This window comes from Rousettus aegyptiacus, unplaced genomic scaffold, assembly GCF_014176215.1.
Source record: "Rousettus aegyptiacus isolate mRouAeg1 unplaced genomic scaffold, mRouAeg1.p scaffold_m13_p_5, whole genome shotgun sequence".
Lineage (NCBI taxonomy): Eukaryota > Metazoa > Chordata > Mammalia > Chiroptera > Pteropodidae > Rousettus > Rousettus aegyptiacus.
Genome location: NW_023416308.1, coordinates 79,007,300 through 79,030,846, shown reverse-complemented (window position 1 = coordinate 79,030,846; position 23,547 = coordinate 79,007,300). Strand labels below are relative to the sequence as shown.

The 23,547-nt window shown below is 37.0% G+C and overlaps 1 protein-coding gene and 1 pseudogene across 1 annotated transcript; both read right to left on the bottom strand.

Moving 5' to 3' along the window:
• Positions 1-12,751: 12,751 nt before the first annotated feature.
• LOC107501151 lies at positions 12,752-13,640 on the bottom strand (annotated as a pseudogene).
• An 8,055-nt stretch (positions 13,641-21,695) lies between these two features.
• Positions 21,696-22,634, bottom strand: LOC107501204 (olfactory receptor 51B6). Its single transcript, XM_016127116.2, has one exon. It carries the CDS (start codon positions 22,632-22,634, stop codon positions 21,696-21,698), a length of 939 nt encoding a protein of 312 aa, XP_015982602.2.
• Between the last annotated feature and the right edge of the window lie 913 nt (positions 22,635-23,547).

The following is a 23,547-nucleotide window of genomic DNA, read 5'->3' as shown; positions in this document are numbered from 1 at the left end:
GTTTCATTCACATTCACACCATTATAAACAAAATTGTCATCATCATCATCTTTGGTATCATCTGCTTCACTGTTGTTAATTCCACTGCCCTCCTTATCTGATTGAAACTTTTGTTGGTAGCACAACCCTCACAAGGTTTTTCTTTATATTTGTATTATTTCGATTCCTTTTCAGACTCCTTTCCTGGGTTGTCTTCGTTGCTCATCTCTTAATTAGAGTCATTTCTATCTCCTGACAATTTTCTGACCATATCCTTTGCTCTTCCTCAGGGAATATTATGACCTTATTTACCATCCATATGTTAACTAGTATCAAATATATCTCTATAACTTTTCTTTTTTTGATTTCTAAGCTCATATATCTCACAGGATGCTGAGCATCTGCAGTTAGATGTTTCACAGTTATCTCAAAAGTATACCAAAAAATTTAACTTAGAATCACTTCCCTCAATGGGGTTTTCATTTATTTGTCTTTATTAACTTAGTAGTATAAATGTAGACTTCAGAAGTAAGTTGAAGAAGAGAGAGACATTTGAGAGCTATTAGCACACAGGCTGGATGAAGAAATTTAAGAAGCGAGTGTAGAAAGAAGTTTCTGGCATTGAGCTCTAGGCAAATTTAAAATGTATAGGCTAAGAAGAGAAGGCTGCACTAAAATAGATTGAGGAAAAAAATGTTGTTAGGAATAAAATGATAAGTGTGGTCTTGTATGAGTTTCAAGAAGAATGAATCAATTACATGTAATGTTGCTACGAGGTCAAAAGAATAAGGACTGAGAAGTGACCAAAGGGTTTAGCAATGTGGAAGTCATGGCTGATCTTGAGGAGAGCTGTTTCAGTGGAATAATTGGAAAGAAAATCTAATTCTAGTGTGTTTGTGAGAGAAAGAGGAAGAGGGAGAGAATAGATGTACTAGGGCTATGTAATAAGATTCCAGGCAGTGATGAAGGCCCATTTGATGTTTATTAATTCAAAGTGGGAGCAGTCATTGTCATAACTATGTATAGTGCCAGATGGGCACTAGACTTATCAGCGGGATTACTTTATAATTTATATAAACGTATAACGACTATGCTGACATCTGAAACTAACATAAAATAATACTAAATGTCAGTGATAATTGAATAAAATATATAATGGAAGGAGATTTAACTTTGGATGGTGAATATACAATGCAATATACAGATGATATACTGTAGAATTATAAACTTGAAACCCATATAATTTCATATATATATAATTTAATAAAAAAATAAAAAGAAACTTAAGATCCATTAAATATTAAAAAGCAAAAACAAACAAACAAAAAAGCCCACAGCAGAACCAATCAGCATTTGGGTATGCTTTCAATCACTACATTCATCTGCTCCAATGTAGGAGAGAGCTATGCAGAGTTTTGACTTTAACTCGGGTAGGTTAGCATGACTGAAGTTAAGGATAAATGCAAAGGAGTGATTATGAAGCTGTGCTGTGGACACTAATCTGAATAAAAGAAGTGTTAACGTGAGAGAGTAAGAAACGGCGAGAAGGCACCAGGGCCTTAGTATATGGGATGGAATAGAGTTGCTGATTTAAGGTAAAGAATGCAATCCTTGATGAGAGTATGTCAAGGAGCTGAGAGTGAGGCATCTGATTGGATCAAAAAAAGGGTATTGAAAATCTGAGAATTATGTATGGGTCAGTAATGGAAAGAGAAAACTGAGTCAGTACTAAAATCTCTAGTAAATAAACCGATGTGTCAAGAAAGATTGGAGGATGTAACAAGGAGGGATAGTGATGATTTAATTATATCTGATTTCTTTGCAATAGTTGTATCTTATGGCAATGCCTCCTTTTTTTAAAGCTCTCTCTTGGAATTCTTGATGCCAGAATCTGCTGATTTTCTTCTAATTTTTATGATAGCTCTTATTTGGTCCTTTCCATTCACTGCTAAAATATTTATATTGCTCAGTTGGAATCCTGGATTCCAAGACTTCATTTTGAAAATAAAATTAAAAATACTAAGTAAGGCCCAATGTGGGGAATACACTTTCCTAAGTTCATTCAAGCATTTAAAGGAGGAGTCAGAAATAGAACTCAGACCCTTTCTTCCAGGATTGCTGCTTTCCTATCACTCATACATTTCTCTCTCCCTGATTTTTCTCTTTCTTCTCATGTGATCCTCTAACACCCACCCCTACAGCCCTGGCAGAGGATAGCAGTGGAGACTCACCAGTAATGGCTAATTTTCAAAAAGTGAACCACAGGTAATTTATACTGGAAAAAGAAGAAGGTAGACAGAATGGCACCGGTGTCAGTAAAAGGCATCAGGCTATGGCTGTCACGGAAGGATTTATCCTCCTTCTTCCCAGGTGCATGTGAAATACCAGCTGTGAGAAGCTGAGGACAAACAAAGAGTCCCCAGGGCTGGGATCCCAGTGGGTAGGAGCCTTCATTACTTTTCTCTCCATTACTTTGGCCTCCATTCCTCTTTCCTTCCGTGGGCCCATCTGAGACTAAAAATAACATAACTTTATAGGGTTCAGTCTCCAGGCTTTGGCTGCTGACAGATATTTGCTGCAGGAAAAGTGGTATTGCCTCACTCATTTTTTCTGCTTTACCAAAAAACCAATCCCAGGCACCTGCTACATCCCCGCCTTTTTCTCATTAGAACAAACCTATAGTTTGCTAGACAGGCTGGATGTCGTATGTGAAGAAGATTATCCATGCAACTTTCACACTGGCTCTAAACTGCTCATCTTCCTTAAAATAATCATACTAAGCGAAATAAGCCAGACAGAAAAAGTTGAAAATCACATGATATCACTTATATGTGGGATATAAACCTAAAAGCAACAAAGGAACAAGACAAACAAACAGAGACTCATGGGCATGGACTATAGACTAGTGGTTACCAGAGAGTAGGGGGTGGGAGAGGAGAGGAGTAGATAGAGTAAAGGGTGTCAAAGGTAGGGGGGTAGGAGAAGTGTGAAGTGGGTAAAAGGAATTAAATATATGGTAGCTGAAGGAAATTGGATTTTGGGTGGTAAACACACAGTAGAATATACAGATGTCAAATTATAATGTACACCTGAAAATTATATAATTGTATTAACCGATGTTACTCTAATACACTTAATAGAAAATAAATAAAATAAAATAAAATAAATAAAATAAAATAAATTGCTCATCTTTCTGTAAGCACCACAGCTCCCACTGTCCCAAGGTCCTCATTTTCACACTTATTTCTGTATTCCATCTTATAACATCATCCATTTGCCCTTCGCCTCTGCCAGTTATAGCCCCTTTAAGCCTTAAGATCAGTTAGACGAAAAGCTTCTGTATACATTCCCACCTCAAATCCTTGTCCAAGCCAAGGTCTTGGCTTTTCCGAAGCTCTTCATTTAACTTTAAATGTGCAGGACACTCTTTCAACAAGCCCTTCAATGAGTAGTCCTTCCCCAACATTTCCTCTCTTCTTGCTTCCTTTGCTCTTCAGGTAACACATACCATCATCTTTTAGGAAAATTCATTTGTATTTTTTCTTCAGTCTATGTTATAGAACCTCGGTTGATGTGGTTAGGTCGTATGCACACATACACATGTGCACACACATGAGACTGGCACAAATAAGGTATTGTATTATTATATCCTTCAAACAGGGAATTGTTGATTAGAATAGTGTAAGGGTGTATCCCTCCCCCACCAAATAGGGCATACAGATCCAATGTAAGGACAGAGGCCCACGATGCTTATAACGTGCCAGCATTATCACAACACACCTAGATAGGAGGTGGCACCACCTTAAACCACCTACCTAACTAATGGTTGTGGCCAGCGTGTAGGCAGGTTGAGTCAGAGTGACAGGACAGGATGTGGAGAGTAGGGCATTTTGCCATATTGTAGTTCATGAAGAGGGTCTGGCTTGGGTACAAAAGGAGGGAGCTGAACATTTTTATTTAGGCTTCTAGGAGAGGAAACCTCTACCAGAAAAATTTGAGAACATTCTTCCTTTATTAAGAACATAATTTTTGCCATGTCCTAGAGTTAAACCTATTTAGGGATAGTATGAGGATAGAATAACAGCAACAATGCTGCTATTATTATGTTTAACAACTATTGCTATTACTTGGGAGTATCTCTCATATGAGATGATACAGTTAGTATCATAAGTGCTACAAAAGAGATGGACATGAGATGGGTGGATGGTAACCAGCCCATCTGAGAGGGCCAGGGAAGGTACTCATAACTGAGTTATGAAGACTAACTAAGAATTAACAATAAGATGGGATTTTATAGAAAGGAGTTCCAGGAAGAAAGAATATAATAAGCTGGGACATTGAGGTGAGGGAAATTTTATGTGTTCTGAAAACTACAAAATTTCCAATACTCAAATATAAAATTCAAGCAAGGTAATACCTTGAGAGGAGGCAGTAGAGGTAGGTAGGGACAAGACTCTGTAAGGGTTCATATGACATATCAAAGACTGTATACATATTGATGATTGAGCTTAAGAAGGCAGGGAATGACCTTATTTTTTTTTTTTTTTTACCGAGTACATTGCTAGTGATATGTAGGAAGGATTTAATGTCTTCAATAGAGACAGATGTTATTTGGTATATGCAGAATCATGAAGATATTTAACTGACAGCTTTTCATAGTGTTAAACAATACTATGTAATGGATAACCTGCTACTTACATAGAGACATGTAATATTTGCCTTATATTTTTACTAGCATACACAAAACAGCTGTCTACTCTGCTTTTCTGAATTATATAATCATTGAAGGACCTGGGACCAAGAAATAGTCATTTATAAACAATACAAACACTTAGCTCTTTTTACTGTCTTATTCCTCAATTATCTTTAAATTATTTTATAACACCACAAAATAGTCTTCTTTGAAAGAAGACTGAAATTACGTTAACATCTTCATCAATTTACATTCACTGTGCATCTTTAAGTGCTTATTTTGAAAATCCCTGAGCACAGCCTTGAAGATACATAGGTAACCATGGCATAGTATTACTTTCGCGAAGCTCACTTTTAGCAAAAAATACACACACACACACACACACACACACACACACACACAGTTAAACAGAGTTCACCAAACAGTGCGACTAGCCTAGGCTAGGAGAGCAGAATTGGTTTCTGAAGGCTGTTGACAGGGAACAGTAAATGAACAGTCCTTGACTCCATCTCTGTCCCCTTGAATAATGTTGAAATCTTGTTGATATGAACTGAAGTGAACATGGATATGTAATGGTTAGGGAGGTGGTTTTTCAGTATGTTGGTGTGAGTCATTCAGGCCTTAACTTTGAATGTATTAGAATACATTACTAAATATCTAAATTCATTACTAAAAGTATCAATGCAAGAGTATGCCTATTTGTATATGTTATTGGTTTTTGGTGCATGTAACATTATTTGAACATATGCCTCTGTGTGTGTGTGTGTGTGTGTGTGTGTGTGTGTGTGTGAGAGAGAGAGAGAGAGAGAGAGAGAGAGAGAGAGAGAGAGAGAGAGATTTTGTCTCTGTCTCTGTGTATATGTAAGAACATGACTGTCTTAGTTCATCTTCTGTCCATAAAGAACACAAATGAGCCTACTCTGTATCAGAGACAGAGAAAACCTGTGGGAGAGGGATGGGGCAGGGATATATCTGAGCCTAGCATGTTTTTCAGGGTCCCAGTATAAGTTATATTTAAGGGGCCTTCCTCCCAGAATTGATACCTACGTAGCCCAATATCCAGATCAATATACGAACTGTAGTTTTCCAGTGACACCACCAGGGGAAGACTTCAGCCTAAAAGTGGGCTTAAATTCAAACCCTCACTCATTCCCAACACTTTAAGGAAGTAGATCATTTCTTCCAGCATCATCTTCCCATGTCTTCAATATCTGCCACACAGTTATAAGTCTGCAAACTCTTAGCATGTTCATTCCTCTTCTGAAGAAGATCCTCTCTCTGCTCATGCATACACACAACAGACATACCCATATGCACACAAACCCACATAAAACTCTGAAAATGAGGACTAAGATATAAACAAAAAAATGTGATGTGGATTTCATAGTCATGTTCTAGTGCCCCTCTATGTGGTAGAATGGTGAGGAATAGGTCCAGAACAAGGTTCTTATTTTAGTATCCACATGGTGGTCCACAGCTAGGGCCAGCAGAAGGAAGGATCAGTCACTATTATGATGACTCAGACTATGTGCCCTCTGGAAAAGGCAGTCCGTTTGATAACCTCTTTCTGAAATATGGTCATATGGCTCTTTTCCCTCTCTGGCAAAGCTTTTTCTACTTCTGCCTCTTTCGCACCACACTTCAACTCCTCTGAGAGTCCTCATTTGTCACACCAGCTTATGGAAGTCTTTTTCTGTTATTCTCTATTGCATCAAGCTTTTTGTTTCTTTTAAAGCAGTTCTATATGGCTGTAATTGTTTATTGTTGTATTTTTATTATTGTTTTCCTTTCTCATTAAAATATAAGTATCATGGAGGCAGAAAACACATACACCAGTATACCTTGGTACCTCGGAATTACTAAAATATAGGAGCTTTTCATTACCTTAACTAAGTAACTAACTAACTAAACATAATTGATCATTAGGTAACTAACTTAAGTAGAGTAGGTATTTTTTTTGTCTTGAATCTCAATGCTCAATGATAGAACAGTAACACATCAATAATTGTGCCCCTTTGGGAAATTAATTTAATTTTCTCTATAAATGACTCTGACCTGAAAATCTTGCCACTTTAGTTTAGCTATGAGATAAAAGTTGTAAAATGTCTGTCTCACTTTACTATAGTATTTCCAATCTGGGCCAATCAGTATATCTTCTTCACCTATTTAATGTCCCACAGCATTAATAATCCAAGCTCTGAAATTTAGGATTCACTGTAAAAGATGGAGACTATCAATGATGGGAATAATAAATAATAATTATGTTAATGATTATTGTTATAATTATTACTTTCTAACTCACTATTTGGTAGCCTCTAGCATTTGTTTGTCCTCATTTTATTTGTGTCTTTCTCCAGGAGTAGTTTTTAGGTGCTGTAGAAGCTACAAGATGGCAGGAGTGGTTTATGGAACAGCTGACTCAGCTGGGGCTCTCCAGAGGGAGCTCTGAAGAAAGAACTTGTTAATTCCATAAAAGAGGGGTTGGAGGCAGGAGACCATGGTCTCATTCATTCTCCACTTCCTTTTTCTAAGTGGAAATGCTGAGAAAATGTCTTCCCTTTTCTCTCCATTGTTGACAGTAAAACCATTGAGTTCATCACTTTTAAAAACCACTGGTTTATCTGGAATCTTAGTCTATATTCACTCTAACCCAAGAGCACAAGCCAGCACTACTCTTAATGTAGCATAATAGAAATAAGAGTGCCACACACAGCCCCTGTCACAAACCTTATTATCAAATATATATTTGAATATTTTCATATGTGTATATTAACATGTAGAAAAAATCCAGTGGGATACACACTAGTTTATTATTTCTAAGGAAGATAGAAAGGTAAGGGTAAAGGGTCTTTTTACTTTATATTTAAAATATGACATATATTTAATATTTTATGTTTATATTTTAGAAGTATTTAAACTTGATTATTGACTAGATACGTGATATTGAAAAAAATTTTCAAATTATCAGATTTTATTTTTGCCAGTAAAAATAAGACATAAAAAATCTGTTTCGGAGAGTTTTACTGCGGTATAATGAATATAATCTAATAGCGCTGTACTTGGCATGTAGTGGCTGCTAAAGTACTACTGCTAATAGATTTCTACAACTATCAATAATGATTTTAATTAATATTTGTTAGACCATCATTTTGTGCCTACCATCCCACATACATGTACATATATATCATTTTCTATCACGTTGGCCTCATGCAGTAGTAGAAAGCAAGTAGGTACTCAGATTATATTTGTGAATCAATGAATATCTAGTTTTAAAGACTCTATTTTCCCTATATGTCTAATTTTAGATCCCAGCCATATAGACATATATAGCTTGATAACTCAAGCACTCTATCATACATTCTACTTCAAAGTCACTTAATAAATGTTGCTGAATAAATGTTCAATCTCAAAGGTAGCCCTCAAAGCATCTAGTCTATATGACTGACTCACAATTTAGGCTTGTTGGAGGTATGTATCAAATTAGCGAAAGCCACCAGGAAGGGAAAAGGCTCTAAACAGAGGCTCCTAACATCCTCAGAAGAGAGCTCCTCTGAATTCTCATAAGAGTTTGTAAATTCAATGTTCTGCTCCCAAGAACACTTTGACCTACAGAAGAATGCCACCACCACCTCTGTACATTCGGTTCCTCCAGTTTCGAAGTGCAGCGCCCCAAGTCTCTCAATCTCTGGAATCTCAAAATCTTGTTTTGACAAACAGTACTAAACTCTCCATCATGTCTTGTTTTCTTACAGATTTCTTGTGGGAATAAAATGCACATCTTTCCATCAGAATACTTGTATGTTATCAAAAATTGCACTTGCGAGAAAGTTTTTACTGACTCCTCACTTTCTTTGGCAGGCCAGATCCTTCTTGCCCTGAATGTCAAAGGATCGCATTTTTCATAAAATATCTTATAATAATACCAACAATGACAATAACAACTAAGCACTCTATAGCATTTATTATGGGCCAGAAACTATTAAGTGCATTATAGATATTAATACATTTAATCATTAAAGCAATCCAATAATGCGAGCAGACCAAGACAATCAACGTGAAGGAAGAAGCATGTAATGGTGGGTTTTTAGAAAGCTAGAGAGGTCATAACTGGATGACCCATGCTGGGTCAGTTAAGTAATTGGTTAAAGATGCAACAAATCTGAGTGAGTTGGGGCTCTGCAGGCTCAAAGAGCCAAGTGAAGCTTGGGTTACTTGTGAGATGCAATTGGAAGAAGGGTACCTTTGCCTTGATAGAAGTAAAACTTTGAAGAATGTTTAACTCCTTACTAACTGCTGAGTTAAACCCTGGAAATGCTTAGTATCAGTTAAGATTTGTATGTGAGGCACTAGATCATGAATAGACACAGGCCAAATACACAAGTTAAAAATATGTTTGAATGCATATATTGAGCTAGTGTGTCTCTCTTAATGTATCAGCATACCAGAAACATTATTTTTCATTTTACCTTCAAAAACTTCTCTTAAAAATGATTTTATTACAGTCAACATTAAAATACTAAAACAGCAGTTAAGTAACTTTGCAAGGTCATATGCCTGTAAGTGGCAGAGTGATTGTCCTCTGCCCTGTTTCAAGAGGGATTTATCCTGCATCATTCATTGTAGAGGGAGGTAGCAGTATTTGTCACAAAGCTGTGCCCAAGAGATAAGACTCCAAGTCCTGGGAGGAGCTGAAATGTTGGCCTTTTTGTCTCATGGTTCAGATAGCACGTCACCTCAATCCTTCTAACCCTGCATGCACAGGAGCTCCTAGGGGTTAGTCACTGACAAAGAATTATTTACCTGAATTTAATATTTTATCCCAGAGCCTTTGGGTTCCAGGGAAACACCCTGATTTTTCTTCTTCCTTTAACACTCTACACACAAACAGACCTTCCCTTGGGCTCCTTTTCTGATCCTTACTCCTATTTCTCCTCCCTAGTTCTCCTCCTTGTCTTCTAGACTTTCTTCACATTCCCACCCCCCCACCCCCAGCCCTCTATGCCACTGGTCTTTCATTTCCCACCTGAGGCTTTTTATGTCCTCTTCACTCACTGTTTTTTATCTTGCCCACTTGGGCCTACGTATAAATCCCCTAATGTTTAGCACAAAGCTGGACAAGCAATGCATCTCCCTTAGGCACTCTTGTGTTACCGGGTGGCCACAAACATGTTGATTGCCTGGCTTCTCCATGGATGGTTGGTTGATTTTAAGTCTCCCTCTAACTAGCACCTACCAGTGCTTCAACTCTTGTGGTTCCCAGTGCTGGCAATGATGTTGAGCCTCTTTTCTCCAGCTTACGTTCATGCCTCTATGGCCACAGTCAGACCCCTCAGAGCCCCGGCGTGGCAGGCAGAGGCCTTCTAAGAATGGTCAGGGACATAAAGTTCATCCTGCCATCCAGCCAGCATAAACTGAGCATGTGTGAAGTTATAGAGAATATTGATTTCAGTGGAGGTGATATCTAGACCATAACCACTACCCTTAAAAGTTATATCTAAATTAAAAAAAAAATTGCTGTGTAATTTAACCATATTAGATTGTATTGATATAATCAGGTGTGTTTTATTGCAATGTTATCCACTAGTGCCTCAATGCACCTGACATGATGTGAGGCCAGTCGCAGTTTTACACACAGAGTCTTGTCAGGGCAAAAAGATGACATGTGTATTTCACTAATGTTTTAATGTATAACTATGCTTTATGGGAGAACTTCTTTATGATAGTAAATCCATATCCACTCCTGTACATAGAGAAGATGGATACTCACTGGCAGGTCAAAATACATTGAGTTCTTTGTTAGTCTATTTCTTTTTAAATACATCTCATCACAGTATTTTCTGCCTCATAACTCTGCTAACATATTACCAGGCTAGAAGTATCACTCTATTCTCTAATCCCATGGTTTCCAGTGGACAAACACCAATGAGACTCTCAAAACACTGCTCTCAGGACACTGAACCTGTTTCTGAGTGACCACTAGCCCCCCTCAGGTTCACTAGATACTTCCATGTACTGATGATATAATAAAGACCTTATTTTAAGGTCTGGCCAAGTTCATGGCACTAGTGGTCTAAACCTCTACAGAACTCTTCACTGGACAAAAAAAAATGTATTTTGACAGACACAATAAACCACAACTTGAATTAAAGGTTTTTACGAGCATTATTATCAACCTGCTTGATTTTTTGAGGGTCTCTTTTTTGTCTTACACTAAGTGGACTGCTGTGGGAAGGAGATGAAGAAGCAGCAGTAGCCTGAATGACTTCTTTGTAGTGTTCTGTTCTGTTTACTTTTTTGTTTTGGTACCCAGTAGCTCTTAAGAAAACATGGAGACCACGATGATTGAAAAACGTTCACTAAAAATCAACATTTCATATAACTGCCTTAAAATTAAAATTCATCAGTGGAAACAAAGGAAAGTTTAAAAAGAAGTCCTAAGAGGCTGGCTTTGGTATATCCTGAATATGCATTCAGGAAAAAGCAGGCAGACAGGTTATTCACTTAGGGGTGTCTCTCATCACAAAGGGGTGGAATGCACCAAAGACAGAGTCACATACATCTATCTATCTATCTATCTATCTATCTATCTATCTATCTATCTATCTATCATATATCTATAAGATGCAGAAATATGAGTGGAGAGACACAGAAACATCATGTACTATTAGTTTAGTATTTTATTTAATAACATTTTATTAAGCACCTACTCTACTCAAAGTACTCTGTATGTAGATGGAATACAGTGAGTTTTATAATCCAGTAGCATAGGCAGAAAGATAGACAATGAAGAGGAATTTCAAATGTAGCAAGTGATCCTAAACAGAAAGGTGTGCCAATCTCACGGGCCTGTCACACACATGGCACATAACATAGCTTGTAAATGGCACCAGAAAGCCTGACATGGTCCTATGTTTGCACATTTAGTTTGCTTCCATATTACCCCAAATCTCGTAATCCTGAGTTATTTTCCTTTGGTGATTCAGGGTAAGGGAATCTACTATTTCTGCATAGAACCCAGGGCCCTGATTTCATCTTTAGGAAAATAATTTGTGTCTAGGTGACCTGCACAAGGCTTGTTGAACCCTGGCAGTTTTACTCTTTCTTCTTCCTGTATTGAATCTATAACCACCTTACTGCCACCATGGAGAATGGGATCTTATCTGGCTCAGAGATCCTCTTCGCCTGATGATATGTGAATGATACCTATTCCTACAACCTGTCATGAAACTCTTCTCCAGCCCAGGCCTTCTTCCACCTCTAGCACAAGTGTCTATTCCTTTTACTCTTTCTCACATAGACACACATAGCTTCTCTGTTTTTACCTCCGTATATTGCATACATGAGGAATAAACTCCAAGTTCCATTTATGTCCAGTCCAATATGAATTAATTTCCTCTTCAGGCTCCGATTATACAGAATTTCTTATTAGCACCCTCTCATCAAAATTCACAGAAAATTTTTCCTCTGGGCCAGAAATTAATTTGCTTCATTTTAATTCACTTACTACATAAAAATTGAGCATTAACATTTAGATGTACAGTTGTGTTATACATACACTGTACTCAATGGTAATCATTTGGAAACTAGCTCAGAGACACTTTCTCCTTTACTGATGACAATGTTCTAGAAAAGGCAACTACTTGTACACAAGAAGAAAAACAGGTAAAAGTTAAGGTTGAAGGGATGTTAGGTCAATATGTTTTAAAAAGCTCTGAATAAAACTTGTTTAAATTTGTGGGACCATGCCACAGAACTGAGAGTCACATCAGAGCTGCTATTAGATGGAGGGGAGTATTGGAGTATACAATAAATATTAATTGAATACATGCCAACATCTTGCACTGTATTTGGTGTTTTACATGGCTTATTACAATTTATTCTCATAAAAAGAGTTTGGAAAACAACAATTGTATCTGAAAGACATTTCGTTATGACATTGTCCATTTATTTTAATGCATTTTTTAAAGAAACTTATGCCAGTTAAGTTATCATTACATTTATAATCTCTTCATCCTTTCCCAGTCAGAAGAAAGTATATGTCATGTTCTTTATGGGGGCAGGGAGAATAATTGGAGTATACTACTGCTTAGTTTTAATGCTGTAGATGACAGAGTTCATAAAAGGAGAGAAAAGGAAATAGATGTAGGTCATTGTAATGTGTACTAGGTGGGGAACATTCTTCCCAATTCAATGGATAAACATCAAATCAAATACAGTAATATAGAAGACCAAGATCCAGCTGATATGCGAGATGCAAGTATCGATAGCTTTGGACCTCTCTTCTCCAGAAGCAATTCTTATGGTAGTCTTGAGAATCAAAATATTGGAGCAAAAGATTATAAAACAGTTCATTAGGACTATAGGAAATATTGCCACAACAGAATACAGGTTACTGAAGGTAATGTCAGCACATGGCTAGTTTGATAACATCCTGATATAGGCAGAATGGGTGAGAGAGAACATGGGATCTGCAATAGGAAAACCAATAGAGAGGCAATATTGGGGCAAATGGAAATAAATCCTCTCATAAAAACTCCACTTCCAATCTTTATTACTTGAGTATTGTTAAGAATGGAAGTACATTGTAGTGGGTGGCAGATGGCAATGAACCAATCACAGGACACAGCAAACAAAATTTCAGACTCTGTGATAGGGAGACTATGGATAAAGTAGGCTTGGAGAAAGCAGGCACCATGGCTGATTGTCCTGTGATTCATCCACAGCACACACAGCACTATAGGAATTGTGGTCTGCATAGTCCTGAAGTCTGTGGTTTCCAGCATGGCTAAGAAATAGTACATGGGCTCATGGAGGTTATGGTCATCTGTGATGAGAAATATGAGAATGCCATTGCCAAGAAGTATGGGGATGTAGACTGCAAATAATGGAATGGAGATCCGGTATCGGTCTTTTACAAGCCCACAAAGCCAGTTAGCAGAAAGTGCCCGGCATGAATGTAGGGTTCCATGATGGACATTAAAGTAGGATAAAGCTTCTCTTAAGGAAATGCTGTGCATAGGTCTGTAGGTCTTCAGAAATTCTCCTAGAGTGGCTTTTGCTTTTTTACTTAGTGTATATCTTCCCTGAACTGCAGTGACACCAAAACGATAAAGCATTCATTTGTAGGAGAACCTTAGATATAGAAACAGATATAAACAACACTAAATCTGCAGTGACTAATATATGTCCCAGGCAATGTATAAGGCAAGGAAGATGCAGTAGTAAGTATGCAAGATAGAGTTGGTTTTTGTTGTTCTGGATCTTAAACCTGAAGTAGATTCAGGGAATGAAAAAGGGATAATAGCAATATTAAAAAATATAATAAAGGATTTATAAGATTTTAGGAGGGCATATAAATGACTTACTTTATTAAATCTGGCAAGATTTGGGCACGGTCAAGGAAACTCAGAGTATGTAATATCTGACAGAAGTGTGAGAATCAGGTAAAAAGGAGAAAAATTTTGTTCTGAGGGAAGAGCAGAGCAGAAATTCCTAAAGCAAGAATGGGTTTGAAGAAATAATTGATACTCAATGTATATAGAAAAATCAAGATGACAGTAACAAATAATTAGATCATGGGGGTTTTATTCATTTGTAAAATCACACAAGTTGGCTAGCATGGTAGCCCTCTTACCATAGGTAAGATGCAAAAGCTCTTAAACATCTATACTTTCTAAATGCCCCTATCAATGTTGGATAGGGCATGAAGAAGCAAGGACATGGAGAAATACCAACATATAGCCATAGAATTAAGAAGAGTATTCTAGGGTGAGTTCATAATATATATGTACAAAACCTCCAAGACCTCCAGACTTTCACTTTTAGTCAACTCCTTAGTTGAAGTTCCAGCTCTTCCAATTTTTAACCATGAAATTTTGGTCAAGTCTCTTTGACTCTAAGGCTATGAGCCTCATCTGAAAGTAAAGGAGACCAATTAACTTTATCTTGCTCTCCTCTTTTTGATGAGTGTGAGGAAAACAAGTATTAAACCTTTTTTTCAATGTTTGGTAGAATTCCTGTAAAGCCATCTGGTCCCAGACTTTTACTTTTTGGTAGGTTTTTGATAATTGTTTCAATTTTCATACTGCTGATTGGTCTATTTAGGTTTTCCAATTCTTCTTGATTCACTGTAGGGTAGGAAGGTTTTTTTTTTTTTTTTTTTTTCTAAGCACTGCTCCATTTCTTCAAGGTTATTAAATTTGGTGTTATATATATTTTAATAGTATTCTTATATGAATCTTTGTATTTCTGTAATGTCAGTCATAAATTCCCCTCTTTCATCCCTGATTTTGTTTATTTGTGACATTTCTCTTTTTTTCTTTAGTGAGTCTAGCCTGAGCTTTGTCAATTTCACAAAACTTCTCAAAGAACCAGCTCTTTGTTGCATTTCTTTTTCCTTTTTTTTCAATTTCATTTATTTCTGCTCTAATTTTGATTTTATTTTTCTTTCTGCTGACTTCAGGCTTCATTTGTTTTTCCTTCTCCAGTTATTTGAAATGAATTGTTAGGTTGTTTATTTGGGCTCGTTCTTGTTTTAGAAGATAGGCCTGTAATGATATGAACTTTCCTCTTATGACCGCTTTTGCCATGTCCCAAAAGTTTTGACATGTTTTACTATCATTATCATTCATTTCTATGCATCTCTTGATCTCCCTTTTTATTTCTTCTCTGACCCAGTTATTCTTCATAGCATGTTGTTTAATTTCCATGTATTTGTAGTTCTTCCTGGTTTCTTTTTGCAGTTGATTTCTAGTTTCAAAGCATTATGATCAGAGAATATGGTTGGTATAATTTTATTCCTCATATTTGTTGAGGCTATCTCAGTATGTGGTCAATTCATGAGAATGTTCCATGTGCACTAGAGAAAAATGTATAAGCAGCTGTTTGGGGATGGAAGGTTCTGTAAATGTCAATTATGTCAGTTGTTCTAATCATTTAAGGATGTTACTTCCTTTTTGATTTTCTTTGGATGATCTGTCCATATCTGACAGTGGGGTATTTAGGTCCCGAACTATGATAATGTTTTGGACATTTTCTCTCTTTAGTTCTATTAGTAATTGCTTTACATATTTCTGGGCTCCCTGATTGGGAACATAGATATTAATAAGTGTTATGTCTTCTTGGTGCATGATTCCCTTTATCATTATGAAGTGTCCCTCAGTATCCTTCTTTCTCCTGGAGGCACCATATTGTTGGGTTTTGTTTTTTGATCCATCCTGCAACTGTGTGCCTTTTTTTTGGTGAGTTCAGTCCATTTACATTTAGCATGATTATTGAAATATGACATCTTCTTTTAGCCATTTTATCTTTTGCTTTGTGGTAGCTCAGTGTTTCCATTGCTTCCTTGTTTCTGTTTTTTTTTTTTTTTCTTTTTGGTTGATTTGTGAGTTTTTCCTCTGGTTCTTGTTTTATGTTATATACTTCAGTTCTGAAGTATGGTTTCCATTATGTTATATACTTCAGTTCTGAAGTATGATGTGTGATTACCATTACAAATATGAAAAAGATAGTTATGTGTGTGTGTATACACACACACACACACACACACAATTATCCATTTTCTTGTGCGTGTGCCTTATTTCCTTTCCCCTTTCCCAAATTTGGATCCTCCCCTTTTCAGTCATTGTTATCTCAATTTGTTTGTATGTATGCTGAACGTTCATTATTATCTTGCTATAGCAATTCTCTTCTTATTTAAGCTAATAATGTCCTGTTTTTAGTAAGGATTGCACTCCTCTGCTTCTATTTGCCTGATAGTCACTTTACTCCTAATTATGTATTTTTTTGTTGTTATTTTGTTTTAGGTGAGCTGACCCCTTTCAGAATTTTCTGTAGTGCAGGCCTCATAGTGGAGAATTTCTTCAATTTTTGTTCATCTGAAAATGTCTTAATTTCTTCATATCTAAAGGAGAGCTTAGCTGGATACATGATTCTAGGCTGGTAGTTCCTTTCACTTAATAGTTTAAATATTTGATTCCATTCCTTTCTGCTTTGAAAGGTCTGCACTGAGAAGTCCGATGATAATCTAATGAGTTTTCCTTTATATGTTACTGTTTTCTTTTCCCTGGCTGCCCTGAGAATTCCATCTTTGTTGTTGACTTTTGATAATTTTAGTACAATGTGTCTTGGTGAAGGCCTTTTGGTTGAGATAACTGAATTTTCTGTTGACTTCTTGAATTCCAAGCTCCAGCTAATTCCTTAGATTTGGGAAATTCTCATCTATTGTTTGTCTGAAAATGCTTTCTAGTCCCTGCTCCTTTTCCTCGCCTTTGGTAATGCCCATTATTGATGTGTTTCCTCTCCCGATGGTATCAGCTAGTTCTTGTATTTCTCTTTTATTATTTTTCATTCTTCGGTTTCTCTCTTCTTCCTTGTGATTTATTTCTTGATTTCTGTTTTTGATATCACTGATACTTTCCTCCATTTAGTCAACTCTATTTCTCAAGTGTTCTGTTTCATGTTTCAACTCTTGCAGTGTGTGTGTGTTTTTTTTATATCCAGAAAATAGATTCTGTTCTTCTTGAGGGTGTTAATCTCCTTGTTTTGCTCATCTAGTTGTTTATTCAATTCTTGAAATTGTTGATATGATTCGTTTTGGAACTCAGTGAGTTTTTCCAGAAGTACTATTCTGAATTCTCTGTCATTTAAATGCATATTTCTATGTCTGTAAGCTTATTTTCTGGAGATTTTTCTCTTTCTTTCTGAGATGCCTTGTCACTTTGGTTGTTCATGGTGTTTAATAGACTATTTCTCTGCCTAGGCATTAATGGAAGTGTATTCCACTTTTTTTCCCAGAAAAAGATTTATTATATAAAGGCCTCTCTTTAGCTTGTTGCAAAAAAGGCACTTTTCTTTTGATTTCCAGTAGGTGGCATCTAAGGTTCTTGGATCCCTGCTTTATATAAAGCTTTAAAAATTCTTTGTTATTTTCTGATAGATATTTAATCACACTTGCTACCCGCAGTTTCAGTCCCTGTCAGTATTAGTAACAGTTTTGATAGCATTTGCTGATTCCCCTGGGGCTCCAGGGAGTTCTGTCTTGGAGGGTATGCCGGGAGAGGCTTTCTGGGTTGAGGGTTGGGGGCTTCAGCTTAGCTTCGGTTTTGCAATCGTGGCAGGTAAAAATCAACTGTTGTTTCTCTGCTGTCCTGCTTCTCTGTCTTCTGCCTTAATGACTGGTCCCTACAACTGGCCACCTGTGGGGAGCTCACAGCTTTCCCACGCAGAGCTGTTCAGAGAACTCTCCGCTCTTTCTCCCCTTTCCTTCTTCCTGCATGGAGCTTCGCAGCTGCAAAAAGCAGCTTCTTTATTTCTTCCAGTCCACCACCTGACACCTGGGGTTCTGACCTGTGGTAGCTCATGCAAACATCCCATGCTTAGGTGTGCTGGCATGCAGTTTGAGTGTTTTCGCTGAGTTTTAAATGTTTACTTTATTATTGTTTCAAGGGGAGAGATTTGGGGACATCTTTTACTCCACCATGTTTTCAAAGATCAACTTTATGTGACCAGCTTTGCATTTGCCTTTCTTTGACTTCCTTTTTCTTCTTTCCAAACTGCATCCCTCCAATCCCTGTCAACCTTGTATCCTTTCTTCTCTTCTTTTTTATGTCTGACCTCATGTCTGTTGTCTGAGTAGGTAATCTGTAACTAACAACACTATTTTGATACATGGTATCTAGTAGACTTGATTTAATCATCAATTTTTTTTTATAAGGCTCAATATTTTTTCAAATGCATGAAATGATCATCCAACCTACAGGCACACTAACTTCCTGAACTTATCAGTGAATACAGACTCTAAATGGCCTTTTGTCCAAAGCATCCAGCTGTGTTTTCACTTGGGTAGCACATCTGTTGGTAAAAACGGTGGCCACCTTCCCCTACCCACTCCACCCCAACTCCAGATCTGCTATCACTCCTAATCTGTGTGGGTTTTGAGATCCTCAAAATCTGTAGTGCCTATACTCAGTGTGGAAGGGAGTAAACAACGAAGGTCCCCTCTGCATTTAGTTTATAGGATTTACACAGTTATTTCTGGTTAGATATTGGGTTTACTTCTGGAAATGTGCAGCAATTTAAAGCAGAGTATCTAATATCAAAGTCCTCAAAGTCTGCCTCTGCTTTATTCTAGACGGGTCTATTTGACAAGATTTTCTTCCTGTTAGTCTGTATCCCTGGTCATTATAGTGCCTCTCCTCCTCAACCTGATTTAACTTTTGGGAAGTAAATACCTGTGGTAGAACATATAGGGGCAAAGAGAAAGATGGTTTAAACAGCTGAAGAGAGCAACAAAGGAAACAGATGATACATTCCAAAGTCCTGAATCACACCAGATAAATCTGCCTTTATTCCCATTAATCTTCTGCTTTTTACTTCCAAAATATATCTGCCTGCCAGAGAGGAGAAGGCAGATTTTAGCTTTTCCTTGTTATAAAAATTTATAGGAAGTGATTATTCAGAAGCAGTGTTTAGGGGGAGCCTTTGGGATATAATCCTATGCTCCATCATCTCTTGACTGACATACTACTGCCTTTCTCTGTAAGCTCCAAAAAACTAACTCTCTATACCCCACCTTGCCCTGCCATACCCTATCAATACTGAGCTTTCCAGGAAAAGACACACCAGAGCCACATAATGACCTGTTTGTTCATCAGTCTTGTGTTCATTGATGCCATAAATGTGACCCTGGAACCCTGAGCCTGGGCAAGTTTTTGGATCTAATACCACCCCTTCAGATCACACTCAGAAGCTAAGTCAAAGAAGATTTGTTGCAGAAGATCCTCCACAAGGCCAGTTTCTGCCTCCTCCCTCCTTCTTTGTCCCCCTAGCCTTGGAGATTTGGAACTTTAGAACAGTGGTCCCCCAAAGCCTTCATCTGTGTCCTGGTTTGGATATTACCTTTGTCACCAGGAAGGCAATTCATTTTAAACATCATATATAGATAGGAAAGAAAAGGTAGAGAAGGTGGCCTTTTTTTCTCCAGGTTTTTTTTTTTTTTTGAGAACTCCCAGGACTTTGACTCTACATTGAAGCACATGTGATTATAAACTAATCTATCAGGAAAGTTTCCCACCTACCTTCACCCTATTCTTGAGATGTTCAACTGTGGCCTTCATGATCCTTGAGCTATGCTCTGTTTCATAAGACTAATTCTTTCGAAGAGAAACTGAACTTTCTAGTCCTATATTTCTTATAAGTTCCTTCTCTGATCTCTCTATCCCATCTCTTTAATATAAGGAAGAACAGGAAGAGAAAAAAGAAACATTTGAGAGTGTCAATCAAATGTACCCATCTAAAGGGCTTTATAAAAGATTTTGTTATCCAATACCCTTTATATTAGTCTTCTACAGTAGGTTCAGGATCACCGGGCCTAGAAAGTCAAGAAATATTTCCTCTTATGAAACTTAGATCCCCTTGAATTCTTTCCCAAGACCACAAGGAAAATATAAAATATGACAAAGTTTTTCAGGATATTAGATGAGAATATGGCTTAGGATGCCCAAATATTTGAGGGAATTACAGGGAATAATGACAAAGACATAAAGAGAAGAACCAACAGACACACAAGGAAACATATGCCACTTTGAATTTCATTCAGTTTAATCAAAAATTTGTATTTTATTACCATAGGAAGTGATCTATAATATCATTATTCTCCTGTGGGACACAGTATGGAAGCTATGAAAGGAGAAATACAAATGTCACACATAATTACAGACACAAAGCCAAACTGAGTGAAAATGAATAAATAAATGAATAAACCAACAAATAATCCCTTGAACTGGTAAAAATCAATTACTAGCCTGGAAGCTGCTCTAAAGATCTGGTTTCATCTTTGTTTTTTCCATGTTTCTCCTGAAAATTCTGGTAAATTTTCAACCTTCTGTGACCAGGAGTAGATAAGAGTCAGGAACCACTTTAAATACCAGTGTGATGGAGCCCAGAGAAAGAGTCTATCTATATAAAGGAAAGTGACTAGTCACTGGATCAACCCTCGTATAATCGTACCATTTAATATTCTGTCTTCTATTCAAAAGAAATCATTTTGATTCACTTTACAACCTGTCACTTGAGTCTTGAGTACTGGCTCTTCAAATGGCCATAGGACTATTAACTTTTTCTTTCACATCTAGACTGTAAACAAAATCAACTTTGATAGATATTTGGAGCAAGGAAAGAACATTGTTTTTTTCTAGTCACGAGCCTCCATCCTCTCCCTTTCCCCTCACTTACACATATGACTAGCTCTTTCCCAACTCTGATATTTTGCTCATTTTAGGAATATCCACCCAGTCTTATCTATAACATTATTCTAAACTGGAACCATAATACCACTTTGCTATCTGAAAATACATATCTCTGTTCAGTAGTATCTGAGAATAATTCAATAAAATAATGGCTATCTGGATGAGGAATTATATCTGTTTATTATTATATAATTACTTCTCTGTTATATTATGTACATATATTTACATATATTATTAACAATAATAATCAATAAAAATATTTAATAAATATTTACCAAAAATTTAGCTGAACAGACATAGATATACTTTCTTTAGAGTTGGCATATTGAACTGAGGACAAGTAGATATCATTAAAATTTAGAGCAATTCTCTAGATAGCAACTAATTCCATATAAGTGAAAAAACTAGATTAATATCTGAGGTCAAGACTGTAATTGTTAGGTATATCAAAGCAAATACATGCAGAACATATGCTAAAATAATAAGATTTGTCTCAAACACTGGTGACCCATACCATAGATCCAAGAATAATATATCAGGTGCCATAGACTCACCAGTAAGTCGGGAAAACAGAAATTCAGATAGAAACTTGAGATATATGCTTAGTGTTGCCTGCATTATTATATAGAACTCAGCAATAAATAGGCAACATAAGATGATCTAAATAGCAGAGACGTTGACTTCCATCATCACGTCTTTCCTTAGTTGTCTCTATCAAAAAGCTGTCAGCTTGTCCAAGTTTCCTGAGTTATTACTTGAAGAGCAATGAGTCAAAGTTATGCTCTAGTTTGAGAAAGAGAGAATAAACGAATTATTCCACTCTGGATCTGCTTGGTTTTAATGCTATAGATGACAGGATTCATAAAAGGGGGGAAAAGAAAGTGTATGTAGCTCATTGTGATGTGGACCATTTGAGGAGCATGTTTACCAAATCGATGGATAAATGTCAAACCAACTACAGTGACATAGAAGACCAGGATACAGCAGATGTGGGAGACACACGTGTTGAGGGCCTTGGCCCTTTCTTCTCCAGAAGCAATGCCCATGACAGTCTTGAGAATCAAAATGTAGGAAAAAAAGATGATGAAAAAGTCCAACAAGACCATTGAAAATACAGCCACAACTGGATAGAGACGATTGAAGGTGATGTCAGCACAGGCTAACTTGATGACATCTTGGTGTAGACAGAAAGCATGAGAGAGTACATGAGACTGACAATAGGGGAACCAGTGAAGGCGAATGATTATTGGCATAATTGACAGACCAGCCCTTGTTAATACCCCTATCCCAATCTTTATCACACTGGTGTTGGTAAGAATGGAAGTGTATCTCAAGGGGTTACGGATGGCAATGAAACGGTCATAAGCCATGGCAAGCAAAACACCAGACTCCACTATAGAAAGAGTATGAATAAAGTAGGCTTGTGCGAAGCAGGCCCCATGGACAATCTCTCTGCGATTCAACCACAGGACACCCAGAACTGTAGGCATCGTAGTCAATGTCACTCCGAGGTCTGTAGTGGCCAACATAGCTAAGAAATAGTACATGGGCTCATGAAGGTTATGGTCATTCCTGATGAGAAAGACAAGGGTGCCATTACCAAGAAGTATGGAGATGTAAACTACCAATAATGGGACAGAGATCCAGTGATGTGCCTTCTCCATGCCTGGGAACCCAGTAAGCAGAAATGGGGAAGAAGTGGTGTTGAGCCACATTGCAACCTTTTCAAAGAAGAAAGTATTCCCTTTAGGTAATGCAGCAGGAGCTCTGGTTGTCCTTTGAGTGTACCACCTGTTCATACGCTGTTTAAACAGTAAAGGTGGTAATTCAGTCATTCCCTAGAGATTCCTAGGTATGAGAGAATAGAATGTATGAAGAACAACTCTATACATTATTCAGGATTGACCATAAAGAGTTAATGAACCATATACTGGGGATGCAGCAATGTATGCAGAATAGACCTGGATGATGTCCTCATAAATTTCATAAGCAAGAAAATAAAGGCAAAATAAAAGAAGAAATCATTATATCTGAATAGTTTGATAATAGTGTTGAAACTTACAGGATGTTTTTCATGGTGCTTGACTTGACTGGTGGTATTGAGAGGAGATTTAAAGGTTTCCCAGAATGTATGGAACCTAGATGACCAGTCAAAAATTGATTCTGAGAAGTGTTGGAAGAATAGGTATTAACAGCCTAGGGAAAAACAAACAAATAATAAATACATAAACAAGAAAATAAAATAGACAGTTGTTTTGTGGGAAAGACTAAGACTAATACGTCTGAAGGGGAAGTTCAGTTGATAAGTTTCTAGAGACTTTTATGAGACTATAAAAATGTTATGAGTTAATTATATGGGTTTATTTTTAACATGTAGACCTCAAAATCCATGTTGTCTAGCATCATAATACCTTAGTTATTGATGTGCTATGTCTCCAAGAATTCAAAATTTCATAACACAGATATAAAAATGAACAATAAAGGTGGATTTTATGATAAGCATTTGAGAGCATTATTTATTAACGGTATGAGATAAATTCCTGTTGGATAACCACCTACTTGGAGATACAAAGATACAAATTAATTATTTAAGTGAGTTCAAGGAAAACATTTTTTAAAAGCTATGGA